We start from the raw sequence: 25268 nt of genomic DNA on the forward strand, positions 1-25268 counted from the left end.
GTTATCATGTAAAAGCCAAACTCCATTAAACAAGTCTATTTTTGTGTTTGGCTGTGGCAGTACAAAAACATGGCTACAGGCTACTTTGTTACTAGGCTATTTTTTACTGTATCAGCACCTAAGAGTGATTAGAAAAGTTGTTTTATTTATTTATTTCTTATTGTCAGCTTTCCATTATTTTGTAAGTTCGTGCACACTTGTTAGTGTACATTTTGGAGCAACAAGTGGGTGCAGTAATGACCTCCTACCTGCGGCGGCGCTGTTTCACATTTTGTGTCATCTTTTTTTACACGCGGAAGCAACCGAAGCTACCCGCCATTAAAGCAACATCACAACGTGAGTGTTTCGTTGAAGAGCTCTCTTTTCAAAAGGGCCAATTTTTTTTCACACATACCTACTGCTGGTATTTTTTTGGTCGAGAAATGGCGTACAGAGGACAAGGACAGAAGGTCCAGAAGGTTATGGTGCAACCCATTGTATCCTTTTTATTGCACTGAACGAAAGACGCGATTGAATTTCTTGCTACAGTAACTTAACGTTAGCTGCTAGGCTAACCTTTGTAAAGCCAACGTTAGCCAGCTAGTCATTTGTCTTTAACGGTGTGAACGATAAGATAGTCTTAACAGAGCTTTAGGGTGTTATACTGACTTATTACAAGCAAGATATGCGTACTGATTTAACAGAGTTGCAACCAGGTCTGGTTATTTGTAGTGCATATAGAGGACCGGTATGTAGCGTTAGCCGCTGTGTGTAGCCATAGCATGCTAAACTGCATCCAGCAACTCTGGTGTTCTACATTGTGGCGTTATTGCAGGAGTTGCTGGTTATATATTCAAATGAAAAAAAAAAGTTTGAGTGGAAGTGGAGAGTGACTTTTACCTTACTAGTTTTTTATATTGACATGTTGTTCAGTGTAGTTTTTCTTAAGCTTACTCTGTTTGTGGAAGTCTGAAATGCCACCAGACAACACTATCAGTACACAACGCTTCACAGTGAGCACGGTAAGCGTGTATCAGTATGTGTGCGTTTGCTTTGAACCGTGAATTTCCTTGACTCCATGTATCAGAACCTAATTTTCAGGTATCTACAAAATGTAAGTATGCATTGAACCTTTTTTCCACTGTTATTCTAATTTGTTTTGTGTCAATAAGATGGATTAAACAACTCTTTTCCTCTCATTCCCAGCGCTCTCGGATCCAGGTCTGGCTGTATGAACAGGTGAACATGCGGATAGAGGGCTGCATTATTGTAAGTTATCTTTTTGCTCAATTTGTCTGTTTTATTGAAATGGAATTTAAAAAACGACAGAGGTTGATTTCTTATGATCATCCCATCCCATCTGTATCTTTCAACCTGGACCCTGTTTTCCCCTGTTCTTGTGTCTAAGTTACTAATGGAGACACCAATTTTTGAAACTGGTCTAGCTGCAGAGGCGAAACACACTGCAATTAAACCACTTGAAGCATTTGTACACTCTTAATTTAGGTCCACCAAAACTGCATAATTTTGCCACTGACAGACTGGGTTGATTACTCTGACAACATAATAGAAGGGATCCTTACACAGACAGGTCTTTTTGGTGAACAATAAGATCCCGTTCAACAAAAACAGCCTGGAAATTACTTAAATGACCACATGTGGGTCCCAGGGACTCAATACATCAATGTTCACTGTTCAATCACGGTTTATCGGTTTTGATTAACATTACCTTGTGTTTAGTCAGCTCTTTGGACTGGATGCATACATAGACTGGATGCTTTCTGCTGAGATGCTGAAGCATTAACATTGTGCAAGTTCTTGTAAGATAGTTTGGATTTACATCAGACACACTGTACAGTTTTCGTTTTGTTTCAGCTTTAAATGATCTCAAACTTTGGACACCGTTGTTTTCTCTGACCTGTCTCTTTGCTTCATCCTTAGCTGTTGTTCCTCTCTTTCTCTGTTTTACAATTTCGCACCATCCAATCAAGTCACCTCTCCATAACATAAGGGCGTGTGACAGCAGCAATCACTTGTGTGAAACACAGTGCGCTGTATATAGATAAACAGATAAAATAAATTTTGCATCGATTAGTTTTTTAGCCCTGCTCTCGGAAAAAAAACCCCAACCCATCTCTGATTAGTAGAGTTTCAAAGTCTTCTGCATCTTGTAGTCTCTGAACTGCAGCCAGAGGAATTACTGTAATGGAGAAAAGCGGCACTTTCTACCATTTTTATGTGTATATATATATATATATATATATATATATATATATATATATATATATATATATATATATATATATATATATATATATATATATATATATATATATATATATATATAGTGTGTATGTATGTATGTATATATATATATATAGTGTGTATGTATGTATGTATATATATATATATATAGTGTGTATGTATGTATGTATGTATATTAATAAGAGCTTCCAGATACAAAGGAACATGTTCCAGTGTGAATATAATCCAAAATGAGGGAGAAATTTACAATATCATCAACCAAGATTATGTTTCCCTGATGTTTGCTTGTAGCTTCATGTAGCAGTGTAGGCTACGCAGTGTGAACACTTGCGGTAGTGTGCCTAGATGAGCATGTAAAGAAATATGTCATGATCTGACGTTATCTTGTAGCTCAAGTAGAAAAAATGTTGAGACAGGTTCTCAAAACTGTCTGAAGCCAGGAGTTTTTGCTCACAGGGATTATGTCTTCCATACATTTACCTCTTAATTTGAAACAAGGGATCCACTGATTTATCAGACAATATTGACCTTGTTGACTGTGAACAGCCTGTCTGCAAATAAGATGACATTGAGCAATGGCAGTGGCTGATGTTTCTCTATTGTGCTAAATCACTTGGGCAGGCTAAAAAGCAGGGTTCAACAGCGCCCTGTTGTCCTGGGGAGAAAGGATTTTTTGGGAGGCATTAACAGAGGTCTTTCCTGAGATGCCGTGAGGATGAAGGACGCTGTAAACTCACTATCGACACATAAATGGATGCACCCTATAGTTTTCCCACATAATGCTACATTGAGAACAACAAATCCATGTTGACACTGTCAGGAGGAGAGCTAGTTAACATTGGCTATTTGCTGTTAGTTTAGCAGTTGTGTACTCTCTCTTGCCTTGTGTATAATCACGAGAAAAATCAGTCATGAAGCACTGTTGGCACCCGGCGTTTATTCCTGCATCTGGCAGAGGAAATTTTCAGTCAGTCTTGGCCTCATTCATACATGTGCTCTCACACAGGGAGACAGCACAGCCAAAGTGTTCTTAGTTTTTACAATGAACATAAAGTACACAAAAAGCATACCTGGCAGAGGAAATATTTTCACAGTCAGTCTTGGCTTCATTCATACACATGCTCTCACTCTGGGAATATCAAATAAAAAAGGAGTGCAAGTTAGCTAAACCCTGAGTTATGCTAACCACGTTACACACAAGTAATTAAAAACACTGTCAACTTTTACGGAAAGACGTGCTCAACCGATTGGGAGCTCCAGTCTTACAAAAGGTAACATACACAACCCCTTAGATATAAAGTTAAGATAATTAATACAAAATAATTACGGAGCTGATAACATGTGCACCTACCAGGGAGACAGCGCAGCCAAAGTGTTGCTATCTTCCGGGGTGCACGACCCTAGTCTGCAGGTGTGTTGTGTTCACTGACCATAAAATAAATCAGTTTCAGAGAAAGTAAAATAAAGCAGTGTGAGCCATGGCAAGTGGGATCATACATACTGTATATTAATTCCGTTACATTAGCAGTTTGCAAACTAACTGTCGAGATACATGAAGCTCTTCTGTAAAAATGAGTTTTGGGCGAAGGTAAATGATAACATAATGATGTGTTCAAATGTAATCTTGTAAAATTACAAGAAACTTGTTTAAATACAGTTGGTAAAGGAGAAATTTGTTTGTTTTCACAGCAATATGAAATAGATATTAGAGAGGAGTTATTTGATTTGTTTCCCTGACACAAAAGGGGAAATGAATAACAACCAAAGCAAAATAAATGACAACAAAATAGCAGTATCAGATATCAGCTGTTGGCTATTGGCCAAATTGTTGTTTTAAACATCACTATGGGCCCAGAATTTCACAATTGGTGCATCCCCATTGGAAACTTGAAAACACAGTAACACTGTACATGCCAGAAAATAAGTAAAAGCATAATGGGTCCCCCCCTAAGTTTTTACTTTTTATCTTTTAGATTATATTGACATACTGTAGCATGGCGGCTTGTACAGTTCCCTCACTTTTGACATCTGCCTCAGCGTCCCTCTGCAAGTCATTGTCTGGGTTAATAACTGTTGGTTAAGAAACAAACCACATGACTGCAGCATCCACAATTTAGTTCTGGCTGGACTCTTCTTGCATGTCATACCCCTCTCAATTGCTCTCCCTGTGTTTCCTGTCTTTCTCTGCACTTTCCTGGCAAATACTGGCAAAAATGATGGAAAATTAACATCAGCTACTGAATTCTATTCTCTCATTCTTCTCTGTGACTCACATACCCATGACGGCCTCCCTAAGACATTTTTAGCATCTAATGGCGCTGCTCTGATAACACGTTGTCGGCAGGTGTATTAATATATCCTACTTTTTTTAGGTCCTGTAACACTACTGTCACTGATACATTTGTTAATATATTATTTCTCCTGCAGATTTCAGATGGCAAAGCTTTAAGCACTGCAATGAGAAGATATTTTCTTAACTCTTAGGTTGCATGTTTGTGAATGAAACTGACACACTGAGCAGAATGGGTGGCCTGCAATTAAGTAATTGTGGGCCATTGATCATGCTACTGGTCAAATCTCACAAATGTGTACCTCCTCACGAACATGTGGCATTCATCAAGTTGAAACAAGCAAATTACATTGAGTGTGTGCAGTTGGTGATTGCAATAAGAGCAAGCCTCACAGAAAAATGAGGGGTTTAGGATCAGAAGATGAAAGTGTTAGTGCACTGAAACTAATTTTTTGGCTCACTGTTCCCTCCCTGTCTTAGGGTTTTGATGAGTACATGAACCTGGTTCTAGATGATGCCGAGGAAGTCCACATGAAGACTAAGAACAGAAAGCCGCTGGGTAAGGGCACCCTTCATTTGATATGTGTTTTTTTGTGTTTCTTTGTTTCTGTGTTTAGCATTGATTTGTACACATGCATATCACCACACTTGATGCTGTCCCATAGACAGTTACTGACCTCTTCTATGACACATAAGGCTTGGATGTTAGTTCTTGTACAGTAAACAACACGGTGATTGTTTGTGTGTGTAAAATTAATCACAGCAATAACAAAAAAATATCCTGTGAACAATTTTTTTTCCCCCAAATATTAAAAATGCCAGTGCTGGTTTAGTTTTTTCTGGGGCTGGCAAAACACTTTTGCTTCACTATGAATATATTAAACACGCTATAGATAAATTTGGGAATGGACTAATTCAGTCTCACCAAACCCACACAAGGAACACCTTACCACCCAGGTTTTCTTTCACAGACCCAGAAAGTAAAATACCAACTGTACTATTCCATTACCAGAGTGTTTTCCTAATGAATGTGTTCCTAATGAACACACCTTAGCTTTGAGTGGAAGCCAGACATTCAGTACGTTTACATGGACAGTTTAATTCCACTTTTAATCGGAATGAACGGCCATTCCGATTAAAAGTGGTCATGTAAACGGTCATTCCGATTGAAAAGTGGTCATTCCGATTGAAAATTAAATCCGATTAAAGGGGGTGGTTTATTCCGTTTGTCATTCCGAATGAAAGAGTTTTGTGTGCATGTATACACTCATTCCTCTTTGAGTTCATTCCGGTCTTTCTGCGCATGCTCGTTTCCTTGCCTTTCTGGTGCGATGACGTATGTAGCGCACATAGCAACGGGCTGAGCTAGAGCAGTCGGACTCGTTGCACTCACCAGTTTCCATTCGCCACAGCACGGTCTTCTGCCTCCCTTCTCCTGCTCAACAGATGAAGCATTAGCAGAACAAGGTTGTTGTCGTACTGCTGCTTCAAGAATATAAGCAAAACACACCCGAAAAAGGCAGCAATAACGGTGTCGTCAAGCATCTTGTTATCCGGAGCAAGGACCACAGTGTTTTCTTCCGGTAAACGTAAACACGTAACATCCGCCCTGCCCCCTATCCAATCAGAAACCTTCCCTGCCCCAAACCTTGCGCAGACCTGAATAAAGGCGATTGAACGGATCTCCCATGTAAACCCTCATTCGGAATTAATATTTCCCATGTAAACTACCTGGAAACACTTTAATTCTGAATGATTTCATTCAGACTCATTTCATTCCGAATGAGAAGCCATCATGTAACCGTAGCCAATGTACAGATCCTTCACGTACTGTGTACTAGGTTACCTATCATTTGTAACACTTGGCACTTTCTCCTTAAGTGAAGTGAAACTTTATCTCTTTCCATCTGTCATCTTGCTCTTCTGATCATTCTCCACTTCTGTGTCTCACAGGGAGGATCATGTTGAAAGGAGACAACATCACCTTGTTGCAGAGCGTCTCCAACTAGGACAAGGGAGACACCCAAGAATCTCACCTCTCCGAGAATCCCATCTTACCTTTCCTAGAAAGAAAGAATTTCCCATTTTTGTTTTGTTTTTGCAAATGATGTTGGATATGTCTGTGTTCATATAACATGAATGTTGTGTTTGATTTATGTTTTTGAGAATAAATTCGTTTTTCTTATGGCGGTTGTTTGTATTTTAACTTCTCAAAGTGTTTCTCAACTTCAGTTTGCAGGAGTATGTGGGTCATTGGGCTGCAGTGCCATCTAGTGGCAAACTCCGATATTGCAGTGTACCTATGTAGGTCAACCCTCAGTGCCACATACATAAAGAAGAAAAATGTACATTTACTTAACAGATACTTAATGAGCCTGCTTGTATTTTAAAGGGGGACTTTTACGTATAATGTTACATATAGAGTTTTGGAACATGACGCAGTTGTATTGTACTTTTTGATACAGTGTGAAAAGGCTTAAAAATAATCACAGCTGGAAGCATGGCTGCAGATTTGCCCGAATACAATCATGTCCACATTGTGCATTCCATACAGGCCCCATGTGATATGTGTTATATTTTCAAGCTCAATGTTTCTGATCCATTTTTACTGGATGAATATGAATACATGGACAAATCCCTGGGTGTAAGTTTCCTACGAGGTGGGTGGAACACATTTGCAACTATGTCACATCAGCAACTATTTACAAACCATACTATTTAAGGTTCATTTCCAGATTGTATAATACGCTTTGTATTCAGACTACTATAAATGACCAGTGTTTTTAAATGTTGAAAACAAAGACTACCCGTTGAGCCATGAAGGTTGTTTGCTTAGTTTTGGGGTTTTGGTCGCAGATAAAGGGAAGCAGCCTGGTTGTAGTGAAACGTACCAACGTAATTACGTAGTGCAGCAGCACGCACGCGACGTGTCCCTGTTCTGTTGACTGGGAAGCCCCTAGTGCGGAGCTGCCAACGCCCGGTGTAAAGACACAAACAGAGGATACGGTACGGAAAAAATGCATTTTCTTGTCAATATTAGGTTACATTTGTGGTTGTTTTTTAGTTTGTATATTGTCATCATCATCTATGGTGTACGTATGTGCTACATGATGTGTAATTTTCAAATTGGTTATCTCATTCAGCAACAGCATCCGCTAAGGTTAGCTGAGCCAGCTAGCTAGCAAGCTAATTGAGGACAGTAGTTAGCCAAGCAGGCAGGCAGGCAGTCTGTAATATTGGACCGGCTCGTAAATAAACCTGTGTGACGTGAGGCAGTCGTATTTCAAATCCGATTCATTGGGGATTTAAGTATTGTGAGAGTTTGACATTACTATCGCCTTCGAGTAGAGCAGTAAATAGAAAAAGATGTAAATAGCTGCTCGCGGTTAGCTGGTACCGAGCGGAATAAGGAGGCGTAACAATCGCTAACGCCAGGTTGGTAACGTTACTTTTTATAATCTAAGCAGGGTCAGGGATTATAGTTATTTAGCGTTATGTTTGGGTGCTACGGTAAAAGTCTGCTATATAGACTGAGTAAAAAGAGAAACAGGTAAGTTAGTTTTGTCGTTAGTTTAAACAGCCGGCAGGAAATTAGGCCAGATTGAGGCCGGGGATGTGGCCAGAATACAACAGTTAGGGCATCTAAGCTAACATGAGCTTTTAGTGGTAGCAATCTATCAGGTGGGATCTTTAAGTGTCTTGTTATGTAGTTAGCGATAATTACACGTAAGGTTAATAATAACAATTTCTGTCACTACTCGTGGTCGCACAGTCAGACGTGTCATAAATTATGAGGACACTAAAGTAATCGTAAAGGAATATTTGGAGAACTCGTCACTGATTTTGTGTCGACGTCTAAAGAAAATACTTGTGACTTAGCTCTTTGATTTGAAGGCTCCTTGTGTAAAGTTTCAGTTGACCAGATGCCCCAGGTTTTTCGACTGGAAGTATTTGCTTGAGGGCATCACTGAAACTTTGTGTCAGATAACAGTGAGTTAGTAGGATGCTGAGGAAATGTTACCAAATCTGATGTAATGCAGGCGTGAAGTTATGTGGATGCAGTGATGTTTGGATCCGTGGTTGGCAGAACAGTTGTTTATTTTTCAGTAGAAATGCTGACTGGTCAGACTAGATGATTTTATGAGAGTTTTACCAAACGTCTTGCTGCATGCAGTTGTTTTCAAATGAGCTTAAGTTGTGGGTAAACTGCCACATTAAACTGAATGTCAGCTGCTTTCACTACTACTCTTTAAGCTGGCCTGCCCTCAGAGTGCTAGCTGGCCTACAAACACAAATGCGTGGATTAAGTCTAGAAGCATTATTGCGGCTGCAGCCACCCTCTGTTGCCCATGTCCATCGGCTTACTGCAGCATTTAGCTGAGAGTTAGTCAAATATTTCAGAATTTCTCCCACTAGAGGACGTTTTTACATTTTCTTTACCCACACATTGTTCCATGAAAAACATGTTATCCCTGCAGGGCAGTATGATACCTAAGTTCATACACTGTTGTATGAATGTAGCAGTGATCATCATACAGTGAAACTAGCTGTTCATTCATTGGCCAAAGTAGCAAAAGGATTCTTCCAGACAATGTCAGGGTTTTCCCTTACTTAACAATTTGATGTTGCCTCAGGCACAGCTTTACTCGATTTTGTGGGTTGTAACGTCACCTGAATACCATCCCAGTAAAGGCCCTGCTAAACATAGATGAGCAAAACAAGAATGTCTGCTTTACCTGTAGACATTTTGGGAGAACCCCTTGTTATGAGCACAATTTACGACCATGTTTGTAACACACATACTCTGAAGTATGCTCTGTGCTATTTAACTGTCCAGGTAGCAAAGTGACCACAATTTATTCACTGAGGTATAAGAAAGCAATATCTAACCCTCAAACAGAAAGCTAGTACTGCTAAGATTTTCAATTTTCATTTTAATCTAAAAGTAATCAATTAATGATTGTTTTGCTTGAATACTTTGATTATATTTTAATCACCTAGGTGTCAAATTCTTAGGTTATGTGCAACACAAGTCACCAGAGCATAATATCTGCCAATGAAGTTCAGATAACAAACAACAGATTCACTTCTAATTTCATAATGATGCAAAAGAGTCAGTTGCTCATCATAGCACCCAAAGTTTAATTAGTGACCAAGTTTTCTGTTGGATGAATGCTTCCCCTATAATTGTACAGGCCCGGTGGGCTGCCAGGACAACGAGAACCCTGCTTGGCCAGAAAATTCCTTTTTAAATGTCAAAAATAACACCAGAAATTCATTCTTTTGGAAATATGTGGTTTGCATTTCCGGGCCTCTGTGCAGCATTGATTGGAAATATAACTTATGTGCACTCATTTCATTTCAACATTGCGTGAGAGTCTTAACTGGATTTTGATATCGTTTACAGACTCCACTTTGTGTTTCTCCAAGTGTGGCACTGGAGAGGAGAGTCAGGTGAAGTAAACATTGCTCGATGTGAAGACATCTCGTTACATTGCGTGCAATAAATGGCTTATAGCTAGGCACCCCATGAAAAGGCATAAATTGAGATGATTAGTCACTTTGAACACTACCCTTGCCAAAAAACACTGATGAACTCTGCCCACTTTACTGTGCTCTCTTAGAGGCAAGGCGTAGGGTTTTGATGTCCCTCTATCTACTCTATGTCCCTGTGTCGTGTTTACATGTGCCTCCGCCATGTTCTGTTTTTACCAACAGCTGCTGGCTGAATTCTAGTTGCTGCAGCTGTTAAAGGGAAACTTTGCGAAGTGTGTGCAGATTAAGTGTGTTTTGCCGTACTTTTGCCTGCACACACTGCAATGAAACAGAGCTGGTTAAAAATCAGTAAAGGTTTCCTCTAACTACCCATAGCGCTGTTTTTCAAGCTACTGTTGCTGTCGTATTCCATGGAGTGGCCTGACCACCCCCTCCTTCCCTGTGGGATCAGCAAACTTTCTGGCTGTGCAGTCGTTGAGTTGGGGAGTGAGGCAGAGGGACTGCAGGCTACATCCACAGATGGGCTTGCTAGCTTGCAGCAGTCTCTTTCAATGGTGCTGGCTAGCAATAGGTCAGCTTAATCAATGATTATGATAATATTGTGATGAAACGTGATTTACACCACGAGTAATAAATTGGGTTAGCATCATCTAATGTTCATGTTAGTATGAACAGTCAATATGGACATTAATAATGCCTTAATGGCTTGTTTAGAGGCAAAAAAAACCAAAAACTCGACTGTCAGCATAACAGACAGATGAACCCATCAATATTACACAGTCTTTTTCTGATTGTTGGCCAATGGATAGTTTTTATGCTTTGGAGTGTAGTGAGCTTGTCTCAATATCCTAGACTGCTGTGCAGTGCCGTTTTTATTGATTCTTTAAAGTGGCATGCTTTAACCTTTTCACATCTGTATTTTTACTTTTAGTTACAAAGTTTAGTCTGCAGTCAGGGTAACCTTTCCTGAGTCTTTGCTGAGAAACTGGCCTTTAGTCAAGGTTGCAAGCTGTTGAGTCTGCGCCTCAGTTTGGGCTGCCTCCACAAATTGATTAGGGCTAGCTGGCCTTTACCAGAAGCCCCTCTGCTCTCTAATCATATTTTATTTTAGTATTCTACCTCAACATCTTGTACAGCAAAACCTTGTATTTTTGACCAGATGTTTCTTCTTATTATTTTTTTATTTTTTTGCCTTGTGCTTAATATGGAAAATGTTTTTGTAGGGTGATGTAAGATATCGAAAAAATATTTTTGGTATCAAAGTGTGTCCAGTGGTATTGGAGAAATGTTTCTATAGCTTGCACTGGTTTGATTACATTGAAAATAGACCTTAAAGTACAGACTTGTATGAAGTAGGGGTAGGAAATGCCCCTTGGCTTCCTCTCCCAGCTCCTACCTGGAAAATATTGGGAAAGAAATCAGTGTACTCTACAGCAGGATGACACACTCATGTTGACAAGATCTAAATTGTAATTTGATTCAACTACAGATGTGTAATCAGCCTCAAATTTCAGACCACTTTGGTCTGTCGTTTCCATTAAACATGTATCAAATACAGTATAAAGGCAGATGTATTGTTATATGGCTGTAACAGAGATCGCCAGTGCAACTGACTGTTCTTTCACTAATCTAACATAACAGCTATTTTGCAATGGCTTTATTAGTATGCTAGAAGAAAGAAAGAAGAAATCTGCACCGTCGTATTCTCTGTGTTTCTGCAGGACATCCACCTGTGTTCTGTTCCCTTGTTAAACCATGTTCACACCGTAACATTTGGCGTCTGCAGCTTTGTCCCTCTTGCTTTACTCAATGACACCCCCACCCCCACACAGTGGTGCAGAGCTCTGCAGTGGCTTGGCACTGACATACTGTAACTTGTGGAGGAGAAACGGGAATACTGTGGTCCACATACTGCATATAGCCTGTTTTCTCTAAATGCACAATGCATCACCGTGCATCACAATGTTCTCAGATTCAAGGCCAACCTTTATTATTATTTTACACATCGCAAAGGCCCTTTTCATTGAAGGCATTTTGTCATGTGACAGCAGAAAAAGCGCAGATGTGAATAATAAAATCAATGGGTTGCAACTAATTATTATCAATCTGCCAAGTATTTACCCAATTAGTCCAAGCATTTGGTCTATAAAATGTCAAAAAGTAGTGAAAAATGCTCAATATGTCCCACAGGCCAAAACCCAAAGACATTCAGTGTACAATTGTACACTGAGTATTTCAGCTTTAGCTGAATTTAGTGCAGCTGCTTGAGTCTCAGAGTCCTGGTGTTGTTCACACTGGCTCACTGTCACACTGTCATGGCATACGCATGAATAGAGCAGAGCCATTGTAAATGTAGTACACAAGTAACACCTGTGCTCCTCCGACTGTGATCAGTCAAAGGATTTCTTGTAGGCATTGTTGTCCTTCCTCTGGCGGCTGTGGGATCTTGATTGCTGACTTGCAGCTAAACAGGCAACCTTTAATGACAATGTTGCTGTTTGGATTCTGACAACTGTTGTGTAATCAGAGCTTGGTCTTAGTTTCAACACAACTCCTTTTAGAGTACTTTATCTGTAACATGGTAAGACCATCCTTATAACATGAGCTCAACATTCTGTTTTGCTCTCAGTATCAGTCTGGACTCGATGTCACCCCAAACACTTTCAGGGGGATGGAGAACTCGCCCTAACAGAAAAAACTCTTTAAGTCAATCAGCATAACAAAACCATGGGGAACATCTCCTTCATCACTAAGCTACTTTATAAATCAAGTTTTTGCCAAATCGAGTCAGAAGAACGGTGAAAATGTCTTCCTCTGAGAAACTCCGCAAGTGCATACTCCTGTCTTTCATTTATTGTTGTTACTGACTCGGTTTCTGCAATGACTTCACTTATTGCTGTGATAACTAAAGTTAGAGTTACCACTTGTTGCTTGGGGAGCCGCCATTACTGTTCAGCATGATGCGGCCTGCACTTTACGTCATCAACTACAATGCAGTCCCTAATTGGCTGCTTACTTTGTCAGCTGTGCAGCAGATCCCTGATGGGCCCTGAATGGGTTTTAATTTCTGGAAAGTGTTTGGGGCGGGACCAAGTCCAGAGTGATACAGAAAGTGAAACAATGTTGAGCTCACGTAATCAGGATGGTCTTACAAGTATACTCTGTCTGTACTGTACTCATTTTGCCCAGTTTCCAGATTCCCAACTCAAATGAATTTTAATAGAATTGTTCTAGAGAAAAAAAAAACAGTTCGGCTCAATTATGTGAAGAGATTGAGCATGAATCCCCTTTTCCACCAGCAGCATTGAAGTTGACTGCCATGGCACAGTCCTTAAGATATTGACAAGTTGTGAGCATGTTGTCCATGTTTTATTACATGTTAATGTAAGACCCTATCAAGTATCAGTTAAGGTTCATATGATCTGTTGTTTCTTGACGCTTCTGTAGTGTCAAACCAACACGAGTAAAGACTGGATTTCCAATCTGTTTTGTGGCAACTGAGTGCAAGGGAGTCAACCCCAGTCTGGTTGGTTTTTCTTTTCTTCAGTGTTTTCCTCCATCCACAGTCACCAGCTGTGGGTCTACACAATCCCTCAATCCTTTAAATTACAAAACCTCATTTGGACATCTGGACACTTGCATTGACCCTGTGGTTGATCAGGATGCTCCAGTTATTAATCTGTAACTGAACAAGGTTATCTCCCCATAAACATATCCATTTCAAATAGATAATGACATTCTTTCTCTGGGCTTTGGGCACCTCAATTTTCAGATTTAGGTCAGGGTCCCATTTTGGAGTTATATTGAAAAATGCTCTTACCAACAGTTTCTCGTTGACAAGTAATCAAAATGCCATCTGGTGTTGAGCTTTCCAGGGTCTCCCCCGGAAAACTGGAATGTCCCCTATGCACTTCTGCTTCTGCGTCCTGTCGAAACAAGCCTTTTTTACAGAGAGATTGGGCTGTAGGCCCTCAACGAAGTCCCTTCTTTACACACCCCTTGCATTTTTACACAGAACCCAGCAACGACAGCTTCATTCTGCTCTGGTGTGCTGTTATACACTGCATTCTGCAGTCACCCAATGAAAGACGCATGACAGGCCTGATATGAAACACAGTAGCGTCAGCCACTAGTGTGACATCTAACATGCGTTGGCAGGGCTTTATAAACAATAACAAAGGCATAATGTGGCAAAAGCAATCATTTACCATCCCTGTCATATGGCAGCTGATCTTGTCCTCCAATTGCAGGGTAAGGAGCTCCCCAACTGCAGTGTGCTCCCAATTTGCAGACATTTTTGGCTGCTGATCTTCTTAGTTAGCTGCTATGTGCTGACAGCTACTTTTCAAAATCATAACACGATGTCAGAACTTCACACCCATGCCACCCGTGATCCTGTCGTGCACACTGCCTGCTTAGAAGATGAGTCGTTTCAGCTCTGTTACTACATTCCTGGTTCAGAGGCAAGACCACTCTGTCGTGGCATAATGGCGTGATATTCCCACTCTAAACAGGCACTGTAAAAGGGGCTACAATGTCGACACTGCCAATAAAGTGCTAATTCAGACCTAAGTAATCCACAAAGATTTGAGACTGGGTGTTCCCAAGGCACTTATAATAATAAGGTTAAATGAGTGAATGCTAAAGGGGGTAAAAAATGTACAGGCTGTAGTTGTTACTTTTTGCCCATGGTGACTTCACTGGTGATCAACTAATTAACTTTCCTTTCTATTTATTTGTCTGTTCCAGATCTTGAATGAATAGTGAAGACTGTAAAACACAGCTATGCAGACCATCAAGTGTGTTGTAGTTGGGGACGGTGCTGTAGGTAAAACCTGCCTGCTCATCTCTTACACCACAAACAAGTTTCCCTCTGAATATGTACCTACGGTAAGTGTGTTAATGCCCGTTTGTGGGCCTCAATATGTTCTTTCTTTTAGTTACCACATGCTCACAGTTGGCAGATGCTGCTAATTTCCACGGAGCCTAATATTTTCTACCTTTGTAGTTGTATTTGTAATTCTGATGTAATTTTGATGTTATGAGTTAATTTAGAGTTAATCAATTTCATGGTGTTTATATGTTTTTAGCTTTGGTTAGCATGCTGCCAGTTGACTAATATTGAAGGGAAACATTGCCAATTTTTAACCAGCTCTGTATCAACACAGTGTGTGCAGATGAATAATGTTAAGCTTTCCCTGTGCCTCAAGTGCCCAGAACTTCCATGCCAAGAAGTGCCCAGATCCTAGCAGGTGATGTGGAATGTGTCATCGATGACACAAAATGCATCACCTGGCTGACCTCTGCCAGCAAATGAGTGGGGATATCTGGGAACTTGCGACGTGGGGGACGCCAAACACTGTTCATCTGCACACTGCAATGACACTGAGCTGAGCCCGTCAGCCTAACTACAGGCCATGTCATTGTACATGCACACTCAATTGAAAAGTCTGAATTAAGAAAGCCCAAGTAGTGTGTCAGGTGTTAGGATGGGTCACCCCAGCTTTTTTTAGCTAGCATCACAGAGCCTGTTTATATCAGGTATTAAAACGCGTTTCGGGATCTGAACACAGGTGGACTGCCATAACACATTGCCGTTCATACCTGTGTCTATCATGCTGACTGCTTGTGTTCAGATTTTGTTACTGCCTAAGTCACTTATGCTAGAAAGCGAAGTGGCCCCACACACAGTTATTATATTTACTCATGCTTCTTGTTTGCTAGCGTGCAGCAGAATTCAACATTTCTCCTTCCATAGGGCAACCAAAACAACCATCACATCCTGCAATAATGACGTCCTTGTCAGGGATGCATCAGGAGGTGTTAGTGTTCACATTAGAGAAGATGTGTCATCAAATGCATCCCAGACCACCTTGCCAAAAAGTTTGATTAATCAGATCATAATCATAAATTTAAAAAGTTAAAAAAAAATTAAAATTAAAAAATTACATTTAATGCTGGTCCACATGTGATCACCCCTTAGGCATGTTAATAGCAGATATAAACAGGCTAACTGATTATTTTATTTACGAATTTGAAGAACCTTCCAGATCACATGCTGTTCTGTCCTATTTTCTCTGTTGTACTTTGAAGTAGCAAACCACTGTTGACCTCCTGCTGCTCGATTAAAGTTTGTATGTGAACACAGCTACCTGAAACAGTTTGAGTTGTGTCAGTTAGAACCTGATGCATGAAGATGATCAGTTTAAAAGATATTGAATGTGAAAGTACTTATATTATTTTCAACATATCTCTAGACTCCAGTGGTGATAAAATATATACATAATTTACTATTAAGCAAATGAGCTAACTGTTGGTTTTGGTTTGTGTTTCGTAGGTGTTTGATAATTATGCTGTAACTGTAATGATTGGAGGAGAGCCCTACACTCTGGGCTTGTTTGATACAGCAGGTACGTCTTTCCGATACCAACTATCACTTGTGTAGTGCTGTTAAAGTTGTCTTCCTTCACTTTCCACCCACATGCTAACTTTTGCAATTTCCAACCCTGGGTGTGTTTGATGGCTCTTAAACCTAACACTGAGGATGCCCTGTTTTTGGTGCCGTGCCTGGTTCTACCAACAGAGATACCCTGCTTTGTTCATTGTGTCACTGCTGGTAATGATGCCCAGACTGTGTGAGTTAAACATTTTTTATGGTGTTTCTCCAGGTCAGGAAGACTACGATAGGTTAAGACCTTTGAGTTATCCCCAGACAGATGTCTTCCTCGTCTGTTTCTCCGTCGTGTCCCCCTCCTCCTTTGAAAACGTCAAAGAAAAGGCAAGTCAAGCCCTTCCTTTTTATTCTCTTGCGACTGGTCTTTTTCCCAGTCTCTTGTGAAATATGGGTTCTTTTTTTTTTCCTTTTTTTTTTGAAATATCCTAAAATACTCAGTTAATGATTAAATAGTAAGATAGATATTTTAAAATAATCACAGACTTGTGATTTGTCATTTGCAGCCCAAGTTTAGCACAGGGCTTTATTTTATCAGTTGCTGTGCAGATTGTGTTGTAGGAGCTGGTCAGTGACCAATCAATTTTGATTGAATGTAAGCAGAAACAATCTAGTTGGCTACCTGTCCCCATCCTATTTTAAACAGGTATCCACTAATTTACAGTAAAATGTTAAATGCTTGTGATGCAGTGTGTTGACCGTCGCATAACCCTGTTTTTGTGTATACAGTGGGTTCCAGAGATCACCCACCACTGTCCAAAGACCCCCTTCCTGCTAGTTGGGACTCAGATTGACTTGCGAGATGACCCATCCACTATAGAGAAGCTGGCCAAGAACAAGCAAAAGCCCATCACTCCAGAGACAGCCGAGAAGCTGGCAAGAGACCTCAAGGCTGTGAAATATGTGGAGTGCTCAGCCCTCACGCAGGTAATATATATAAATATATACAGTCACACATACATACACTCTTGGCACACATGATCCACACCTTGATAGCAAGAACTAAGAAAAAGGAGGAAAGAGGAACATGACCACACCCCCCTGGCCTGTGCACGCTCTGGTTGATGGGTTTTATTCTGCATGCCAGTTTGGTTTCAGTCACTGTTCTTATGAGCTCGGTGGTATTACTAATTACAAATTATTAGACGTTTTTCATATGGCTTAAAAACGTTGCCTAAGACCGCAGTGCATCCTGGGTCCTGTAAGCTATCTGCCTTTAGCTGAGAGTGGTGTTTCCCAGGGTTTCTAGTAAGGAGGGTCAGGCAAGGTGTTTCCTACAAGCCTCTCCACCACAGAAGTCCAGCGAGAGGGACACTAATCTGGTCTTGTGCACCTTTTTCCTGGGAGTCTCCCAGTACAACGTGACCTTTGGCCGTGTCCTCAGATCTGCTTCCTATACCTGGAGTAAAAAGTGTGCTGCTTGTGTCTGTAATTTGAGAATGGACACAGTGCAGCTTTGAAGGACAATATGTGACAAAATGTTAAGATATCAATAACTTTACAAAATAGCTTCAGTTTTTCTTTGGGAGCAACATGTCTTCTAATGTGAAAATGATGCAGTTTGTGAAGTCAAATAGAGAAGCTATGTTTTTCGGGAGAGTGGCTGTGGTTGTGCAGGCAAATCTTTTAATGAAAATTCAGGGCTCAAAATACCACATGCACTGTAGTGCATGGAAAATCTGAACTGTGCATGTAATTGTCAGCTGTTAATGCACTGGTGCACAAAACTCTTTAGGGTTGCCAACACACTGACAGTGAGGCTCATACAAATGACAGTTTCCACATGCCACACAGCCATTTTCTGAGATGGTGAAAAATAAACTTATAACAGATTACACTGCAAAGAGAAAAAAGACGAGACAGAGCAGCACAGAGTAAAAGCATCACTGTAAGACACAGCAGTCAAGCGAACCACTGTTTGCGAAAACCCTGTTAGGCCAGCTGCTTGGATTTTGATGCCCATCTATTCATTCTGTTACAGACTGGTAATTGGAGAAGACAAAGACAAAGGAGGACTCGCATTTTGACAATAATCTTTCACATTTATGTACCTAATGAAACCATGAGCTAATTTTTTACAGAGCACAGTGGTTCCTGACAGTGACCAAAAGTAATTTCACCATAGATAGCTGTATAGGGAAAGTGAGCTTAAATGATATTGAAAACACTAAAAAAAAAGTTTTTAAACTCTTACAAATTAAATAAATCAATGTTTTCCTTCAGAGGTTTGCTGAAAGTTTGAATGTAATCCTGTTCAGGATGACACTGACTTTGATCAAGTAAAATCTGAAGTGGTGGAAGTTCAGAGAAAGAAGGAGGAATACCAGATAATGCAGTAAAAAGAAAAATGCAACTAATTTTAAAAGTTGCATGCACTTATTCATGTAGTACAGTAATTTGAGTCCTGGAACTGTAATGGCCAGTGTGTGATTAGATGAAACTAATTATATGCTTTTAGAGGAAGTCTTTAAATAATACCAAGAGTAGATGGTGTGAATTACCATGTCTTAAACTCAATATTAGGTTCAATACTGTGGCAGTCAGTACTTGTGTTAGATTTTCAGATTAATAAATCAGTCTGTGCTTTTGTGTGTTTATCTACTTAATCAATCCTGAGTACTTGTGTTGGCTGTGGTGCATCACTGCTGGAAACTCGAGGAGGAAAGCAAGCAGAGGGAACATGACTCATAGGAGAACAGATGAGCTAGGCCTCACTCAGGCAGAGAACAATAGTGTTGATGGAGTTGAGGCGGAGTCCCCACCTCTCTGCTCTGCCCCTTCCTTCCTCCTCCTCCCCCCTCCTTGGCACAACTGTTGCATAGCTGTTGATGTAATATCCTGTTTCCTGTTGGGGATCTCAGCACTGCACAGTCAACTACGCAGCGACTGCCTTCATCTCAACACTGTCATCTTTGTGCTATGCATCTCCTTCACACAGACGCCCTGCAACTCATACCTTCTTTGTATTTCACACCTATACTTTCCTCCTCGTTCTGCCATGTTCCTCTTACCTCACTCTCCCGTCTATCTCGCTCTGTGTTTGCTGTGCTAATTGTGCTCTTGTTCTCTTCCCTCTCCTGTCATTGTAGCGAGGGCTGAAGAATGTATTTGACGAAGCTATCCTAGCTGCCCTAGAGCCGCCTGAGACGCAGAGAAAGAGGAAATGCTGTATATTTTGAACACTCTGTGCCACTGCTCTCATCTCTTCCTCCTCTGATTGACATTATCCTCTTCATTTTTCATTTCTCTACCCCATCTCTGACCTTTCCTCTCCTTCCCTCTCTCCATGTATTTACTATTAATCTAGACCAATCCCAGCCATCTGACTAACCAGTCCATCAGTCAGAGTGCATTGTAACTAATCTTTGTTTCATGGCCTGATTCACTGACTCATGTTGGCCTTTCTACACCTCATTGACTTTACTTGTTGCCTTTTCTAACCTGTAACTGCTGACAGTCTGTTTGGTTGGTGTGTTAATGTACTTCATATCTTTCCTCTGGAGTGTTTTATGAAAGCTTAATTTTGCATCATAAATCCTGCACTTCACTACTGTATCATTCCTAGTTTTTCTTCGTTGGCCCAGTGCTTACTGACGTGACCTAGGGCTGGGCGATATGGACTAAAGATCATACCTTGGTAGTTTTAGGCTGAATGCCAATCCACAACACACATCTCTGTGTTTCCTACAAAGTGGGCTAACTGTTCAGTTGTAAGTCAAAGTCATGTGTAACATGTAACAAGCACTTTCATTACAACAGACTTATCAAAATAAAATGCAAAGACAGGGTTTCCCTCTTTATTTCGGTTGATACCTTAAATGTATGGAGTAGGGATACCTAGCCCAAAGGATGAGTGTAAAGGTGTCAAGTGAATCCAGCGTAGTTTGAGACTGTTCAGATTCTGTTAGAGGGAGTTTTAAGTCATTTTACATGACCTTTCAAATTAATATAGTGCTTAAAAATGCCGACATTGTTTCAAATTTCTTCATTTGTTATTATTTATACACGTAGCATGGACAGAGAGAAACTTTGTCTGTGTTACGTCTTGTGTATGAAGTGTCTGTTTTATCACTGCTCTGCATTTTTATAAACACATCTGTGACCCGCATCCAGATGTCATCTCTGTCTGACCATTGCTTGACAGACAACAGCTACCAAATAGAATAGCTATTGAGAGCTAGAGAGTGAGTGGGGGGGGGGGGGGGTGCGCGCGTGGTGTGTTAGAGAGGAGAGATGTAAACACTGGTATGACTTTATGAAGAAACTGGTTGTGTAACACAACATCAAACTATATCAACATAAATGCTACTGTTTTGTCTTATATTTTGTTTTATAATATATCTATATCTTAATAAGTCGAATTACCGCCCAGCCCTAATGTGGCCCCTGGCCAACAGTGGAGCGACATCTTACAGAGGATGTAGGATGTCATTTGGGATGCAGCCATTGTTTTAGTTAGTCGTCGTCCCCCCCCCCACCCCCACCCCCCCCCCCCCACCCCCCCATCCTGTAGTAGTAGTTAATGTGGGGAGGGTTTGGACTGAAGTGAGGGCGGAGGCTTCACATGGCTCCACACTGAGATTGATCTCAACACTAAACAGAGCTTCCATTTCTAATGCTAATGTATTTTTTGTACTAATGTACTACTGATGTTTGATCAAACAGACCTTGGAGTCTGACTATGGTTACATGTAGGGCTTTTAATTACTCATGTCATGTACAGAGAGTTTTGGGCCAGTTTGTCAGTGTGACCACGCTGATAAAAAGCCCCATGATGGTTCTGCCCCATGGTCAGACAGTACTGTCATGGTCTCATGATGGCTTATAGTGAAGCTACACTTGATGTGTCATGGTTGTAATCTTCTAAAAATGCTTCCTTGGTTACGTGTTTGGCCCAATTTTCTCTATATATGAGACATGTGCCACAGATAATTAAAAAGCTATAATTGTGTGAAATGACCTGTGAAATGAATTAATAAAGGACAAATGAACTTGCTTTCCTCTCTGGCTCTCTTCTTTCCCAGTGCTCTGTCAGAGAAGATTTTAGTAGGGTTAGTCAACTGAGTGAAACAACACCGGGGGTGCTTACTGGTTTACTGTATAGTGCAGCACTGTGTCAGAGCAGCTCTGGTTACTTCACATGACCAGGCTCATGGTGTAAGCAGCTTGGCTCCAGGGCAAATACAAAGAGAAAAGAAACATTCACTTGTGAGGCTGAGAGTAGACCCAGTTTGTGGACCCAGATTAAATATGTTGAATCTGGACGGCCTCTTGTCGTGAGTCAGTCAGCGATTTTAATCTGAAGAGCAGAGCTGATGAAGAAAAATAGGGGGTGTGGAATGGAAATGCTCACATTCCATTTTTGTGTTGTAGCGTCAGAGGTTATGCTGCCTTTTTCCTCCACTTTTCTTGTTTGACTTGCCTTTGTTTCAGCTACATTTTGCACTCAGACATGCATGTGATTTGTGTTGTTGACACTTACTCCCTGATGTGGCTCACACTACTAATCACATTTATAGGAAAGCAGAACATTCTCTAGTGTTTTTGTTGCACATCTGGTCCAATCCTCTTGAAATAATTTACATATTTGTTAATTTTTTTTGTCCCCAACAGCACTCTCACATTACAGTGACTATGCTTACATGCACACAAATATTCCGAATTTGACAGTATTCTGAAATTAATACGGGTCATGTAAACAGCATAATCTGTTTGGATATTCCAAAGTAGGCCTTTTTCCGAGCTCGCCATTTCCTGAATAAGATGCGGAATGCGCGAGATTGTGTTGGTTACGGGACATGTTTACAGCACATTCTGAATATGCGTTTGAATAGAGGTTTTTTCAGCTGTTTGCGACACACAGCATCTTTCCTGTTTACAGTCAGCTCTGTGTGTTGTCATGGATACTTTGTACACAAACCAACTAGCCAACAGTTTGTAAGGCTGGGGTAGAGATACATGCCCAAAAGAAAAGCCCATGCTTCTAGTCAGAAGGAGAAACACACCTACTTTTAAACCATATGAAAGACTTGGATATGAACAGGTTTTTGGATATGCACTAATATCACTGCATTGACCTTATTAAGAAAATGGTTGCAGGAATAAAAGAGGGAGGTTGTGTTTGCACAGTCGATCATGTCCACCACCAGTGGGAAAAACAATCAGTCAATGACAACAATGGCACAAGAAGTTCCAGCCATTCCAGTTTTCCATATTTTGACGTGATGAATGAAGTGTTAGGGCACATGAATCGAGTATGCACAGCTAAATGCAAACAGCTTTGAAGGAATTTTGTCTTTTTGCGAAATAAGGGCAAAAAACTGAATATTTTGTGCATATAAAAGTAGTCACTGTTCTAAAGATGTTTAATGCTGCTTTGTTTTCACCCAGTTATTATCCCTCTGTTTAAGCTGCTATTGTGTTTCCCGTTTCCCTACCCTTTTAATTGACCTGTGTGTGTTTGCGTTGCCCCCTCATTGAGCCTGTGCGTTTGTGTGTTTGTGTTCACAGAAAGGCCTAAAGAATGTGTTTGATGAGGCGATATTGGCTGCACTGGAGCCCCCAGAGCCCAAGAAGAAACGCAAATGTGTGCTGCTATGAGAGGCTCCTCCTTTTTCAGAGCATACACACATAATGCATACATACATCTTAAATACACACACTCATATACACAGACACTCATATACACACACACACACACACACACACACACACACACACCCTCCCCTGCCACCACACCCCTTTCCCTCGCTCTGCTAAGGTTGGTCGACAGCATTGTCCTCCACAGAGAAGACTAGACAGAAAACAGCCTACAATGTTTCAGATAATTCTCTGCAATAATAAGAAGCTTCACCCTTAAGTCTTGAGTTTGGGACAGAAGATCAACCTAACCTCGCCAACAGGCTGCTGTGGGCTCCGGGCAGGGTGGCGTAGCCTCCAACGGGGATCCAGACACCAAGCTTACGTACAAGTAGAACTCATTCTGTGGAGCTTTTGATAGATTGATTTGGATTCAGTCAGTGTTGTGGCCTAATCAACTTTTAGACGTCCTCAGCCAATGTAAAATTTTCATGGATATAAGCCCCACCCCAGCCCCTCCCAGCCACCTGATTGGTGGCTGCTCATGCTGCTGGTCCCGTCCTCTCTGTTGACGAGCACACTCATTGGCCGATCCCTACCTTCTTTCTCAGCACTACCAGAAGAATTGCTAACAAAGTAGTGTTGTTTTGTTTCTGTTTGCCAACCCCCCTTTTCTCCTCCAACACAAGTCTGAGATATTTATTCCATGTTCCAGACAGACGCGCTCTTAACCACTAAGGAAACCGTGTAGATCCGACAGGGATCAGTAATTCAGAGCAATACAAGTAAAACTCCACACAGCTCTCACCGAGGAAATTGAATCAGCAAATATTGCCATCTAGTATCCAGTCCTCTTAGTGTGGACGTTCACAGCGCAGAGTCGCAGTCCATTTTGGAGTGTGGTAATCACTTGAAGAGCTAAAGGCATCCAGTAGTAATGGGTCCACTTGTCGACCGCAGGAATTGGCCTTCTAGATGCAGGGAACTTGAACAGTGTTAGCAGAACAAGCGGTGTGTTCTTTACGCGTTGCCAGGGACCAAGGGGGGGAAATGTTTTAACATTGTCATCACTGTACACTCAGAGCGGGTACAGCAGAGACAGCCACGTAAAGCAAGTGTTCCTTGGCGTGCACTGGCAGCCAAATCTGGAGAACTGTACTTAGACAACTGATCAATGAACATGAATTTCCACCACAATTCTGTGCCAGGTCAGAATTTGGTGCCTTCCTGATGTGTTTTTGATTCGTCTGAGGAGCTGAGGGCTGTCTGCTCTGCTGTACGCCCTCTAACTGTACGCTGCTGCGTGTAGCTGAGCCTTGGTCTCTGTTCTAAATGATAGGTTTAACAGATGTAATTATAATGTAAGCTGGCACACAATGTTGATGTAGGCTCCAGGTGTTTTTACCAAAATATTTTGTTTTCTTCATTATTTCTGTTTGTGCTGTTTTTTTTTTTTTTTATTTTATATATATAAATATATAAAAAGAAGGTTACTTTCACTCCTTTTACATTTAGGGGTCGGAACCCATCTGAACTCTTCCCTGCCAGTTTATACCAAGAAAAGCTCTGATTGGTTTAGTTGAATAAAAACCTCCAATGGCAGAGAGACTGTTTGGTTAAGATTATTTGTGATTGGTTGGTTCTTGTTTTTCTTTACTGGTGGCTTAGAGTTGGGTTGATTTCCAGCCCAAGTCAGTATAATTATTATAACCTGTTGTTGTTTTGGTGCAAAACCAAATGCTCTGTCTAAAGTCTTTGTTCTTTGTATATGCATTCTTTTAAAAAATATTAAACTTATACCTTAATTGCCTTTACCACTTCTACCTTGCCATTCTTTTTGGTTTTTATTGTGACTGATGAACAAGAGAATGACCTGTCCACCTAACAATAGTTTTCAGTTATCATGATTGTGTTGTATGCTAGCTCATGTTTGAATAGTGTCAAGGGAGATCTTTTGTCATCCTTCAACATCAGACATCAGACCAACATAGTGGTGGGCCCTGTGCCTTGTTAAGGTGGCAGGCTACATTTGTTAAGGCAACTGGGATCTCTACATCCAGTTTGTCTACTGTTCAGCTGTTAGTGTTCATCACAGCTGCACGAGCCTGTTGTGGCACGTTCAGCCAGCAGGAGGTGCTGTCCACCCAAACGTAATTGCCCCTGATGTTGGTGCCCCTCTTTTGGTCACAGACACACACACTGCTGATG

At 40.9% G+C, this 25268-nt stretch overlaps 2 protein-coding genes across 4 annotated transcripts; both read left to right on the top strand.

Moving 5' to 3' along the window:
- The first annotated feature begins 291 nt into the window (after positions 1-291).
- On the top strand, positions 292-6719 carry snrpe (small nuclear ribonucleoprotein polypeptide E). The gene is made up of 5 exons (XM_049580030.1): positions 292-476; positions 1067-1093; positions 1186-1248; positions 5015-5093; positions 6488-6719. The coding sequence occupies exons 1-5, from the start codon at positions 423-425 to the stop codon at positions 6541-6543; spliced, it is 279 nt and encodes a 92-aa protein (XP_049435987.1). The 5' UTR covers positions 292-422; the 3' UTR covers positions 6544-6719.
- A 708-nt stretch (positions 6720-7427) lies between these two features.
- Positions 7428-24874, top strand: LOC125891024 (cell division control protein 42 homolog). 3 transcript variants are annotated; one of them, XM_049580023.1, is made up of 6 exons: positions 7428-7540; positions 14780-14920; positions 16368-16440; positions 16699-16808; positions 17211-17408; positions 22992-24874. In XM_049580023.1, the coding sequence occupies exons 2-6, from the start codon at positions 14816-14818 to the stop codon at positions 23079-23081; spliced, it is 576 nt and encodes a 191-aa protein (XP_049435980.1). In that variant the 5' UTR covers positions 7428-7540; positions 14780-14815; the 3' UTR covers positions 23082-24874. The 3 variants fall into 3 exon arrangements, with proteins under 3 accessions (XP_049435980.1, XP_049435984.1, XP_049435986.1); XM_049580027.1 differs by lacking the exon at positions 22992-24874 and adding an exon at positions 19571-20644; XM_049580029.1 differs by lacking the exons at positions 7428-7540; positions 22992-24874 and adding an exon at positions 19571-20651 and having other exon boundaries at positions 14807-14920.
- The last annotated feature ends 394 nt before the right edge of the window (positions 24875-25268 follow it).

The sequence above is a fragment of the Epinephelus fuscoguttatus genome, linkage group LG1 (assembly GCF_011397635.1).
Source record: "Epinephelus fuscoguttatus linkage group LG1, E.fuscoguttatus.final_Chr_v1".
Lineage (NCBI taxonomy): Eukaryota > Metazoa > Chordata > Actinopteri > Perciformes > Serranidae > Epinephelus > Epinephelus fuscoguttatus.

Bases quoted from the DNA above. Each gene is read 5' to 3' on its own strand.
- snrpe (XM_049580030.1), top strand. From the start codon at position 423: ATGGCGTACAGAGGACAAGGACAGAAGGTCCAGAAGGTTATGGTGCAA. The intron at 477-1,066 runs GTATCCTTTTTA...TCCATGTATCAG, and splicing joins AGGTTATGGTGCAACCCATT to AACCTAATTTTCAGGTATCT. The intron at 5,094-6,487 runs GTAAGGGCACCC...TGTGTCTCACAG, and splicing joins TAAGAACAGAAAGCCGCTGG to GGAGGATCATGTTGAAAGGA.
- LOC125891024 (XM_049580023.1), top strand. From the start codon at position 14,816: ATGCAGACCATCAAGTGTGTTGTAGTTGGGGACGGTGCTGTAGGTAAA. The intron at 16,809-17,210 runs GCAAGTCAAGCC...TTGTGTATACAG, and splicing joins TTGAAAACGTCAAAGAAAAG to TGGGTTCCAGAGATCACCCA. The intron at 17,409-22,991 runs GTAATATATATA...TTGTGTTCACAG, and splicing joins AGTGCTCAGCCCTCACGCAG to AAAGGCCTAAAGAATGTGTT.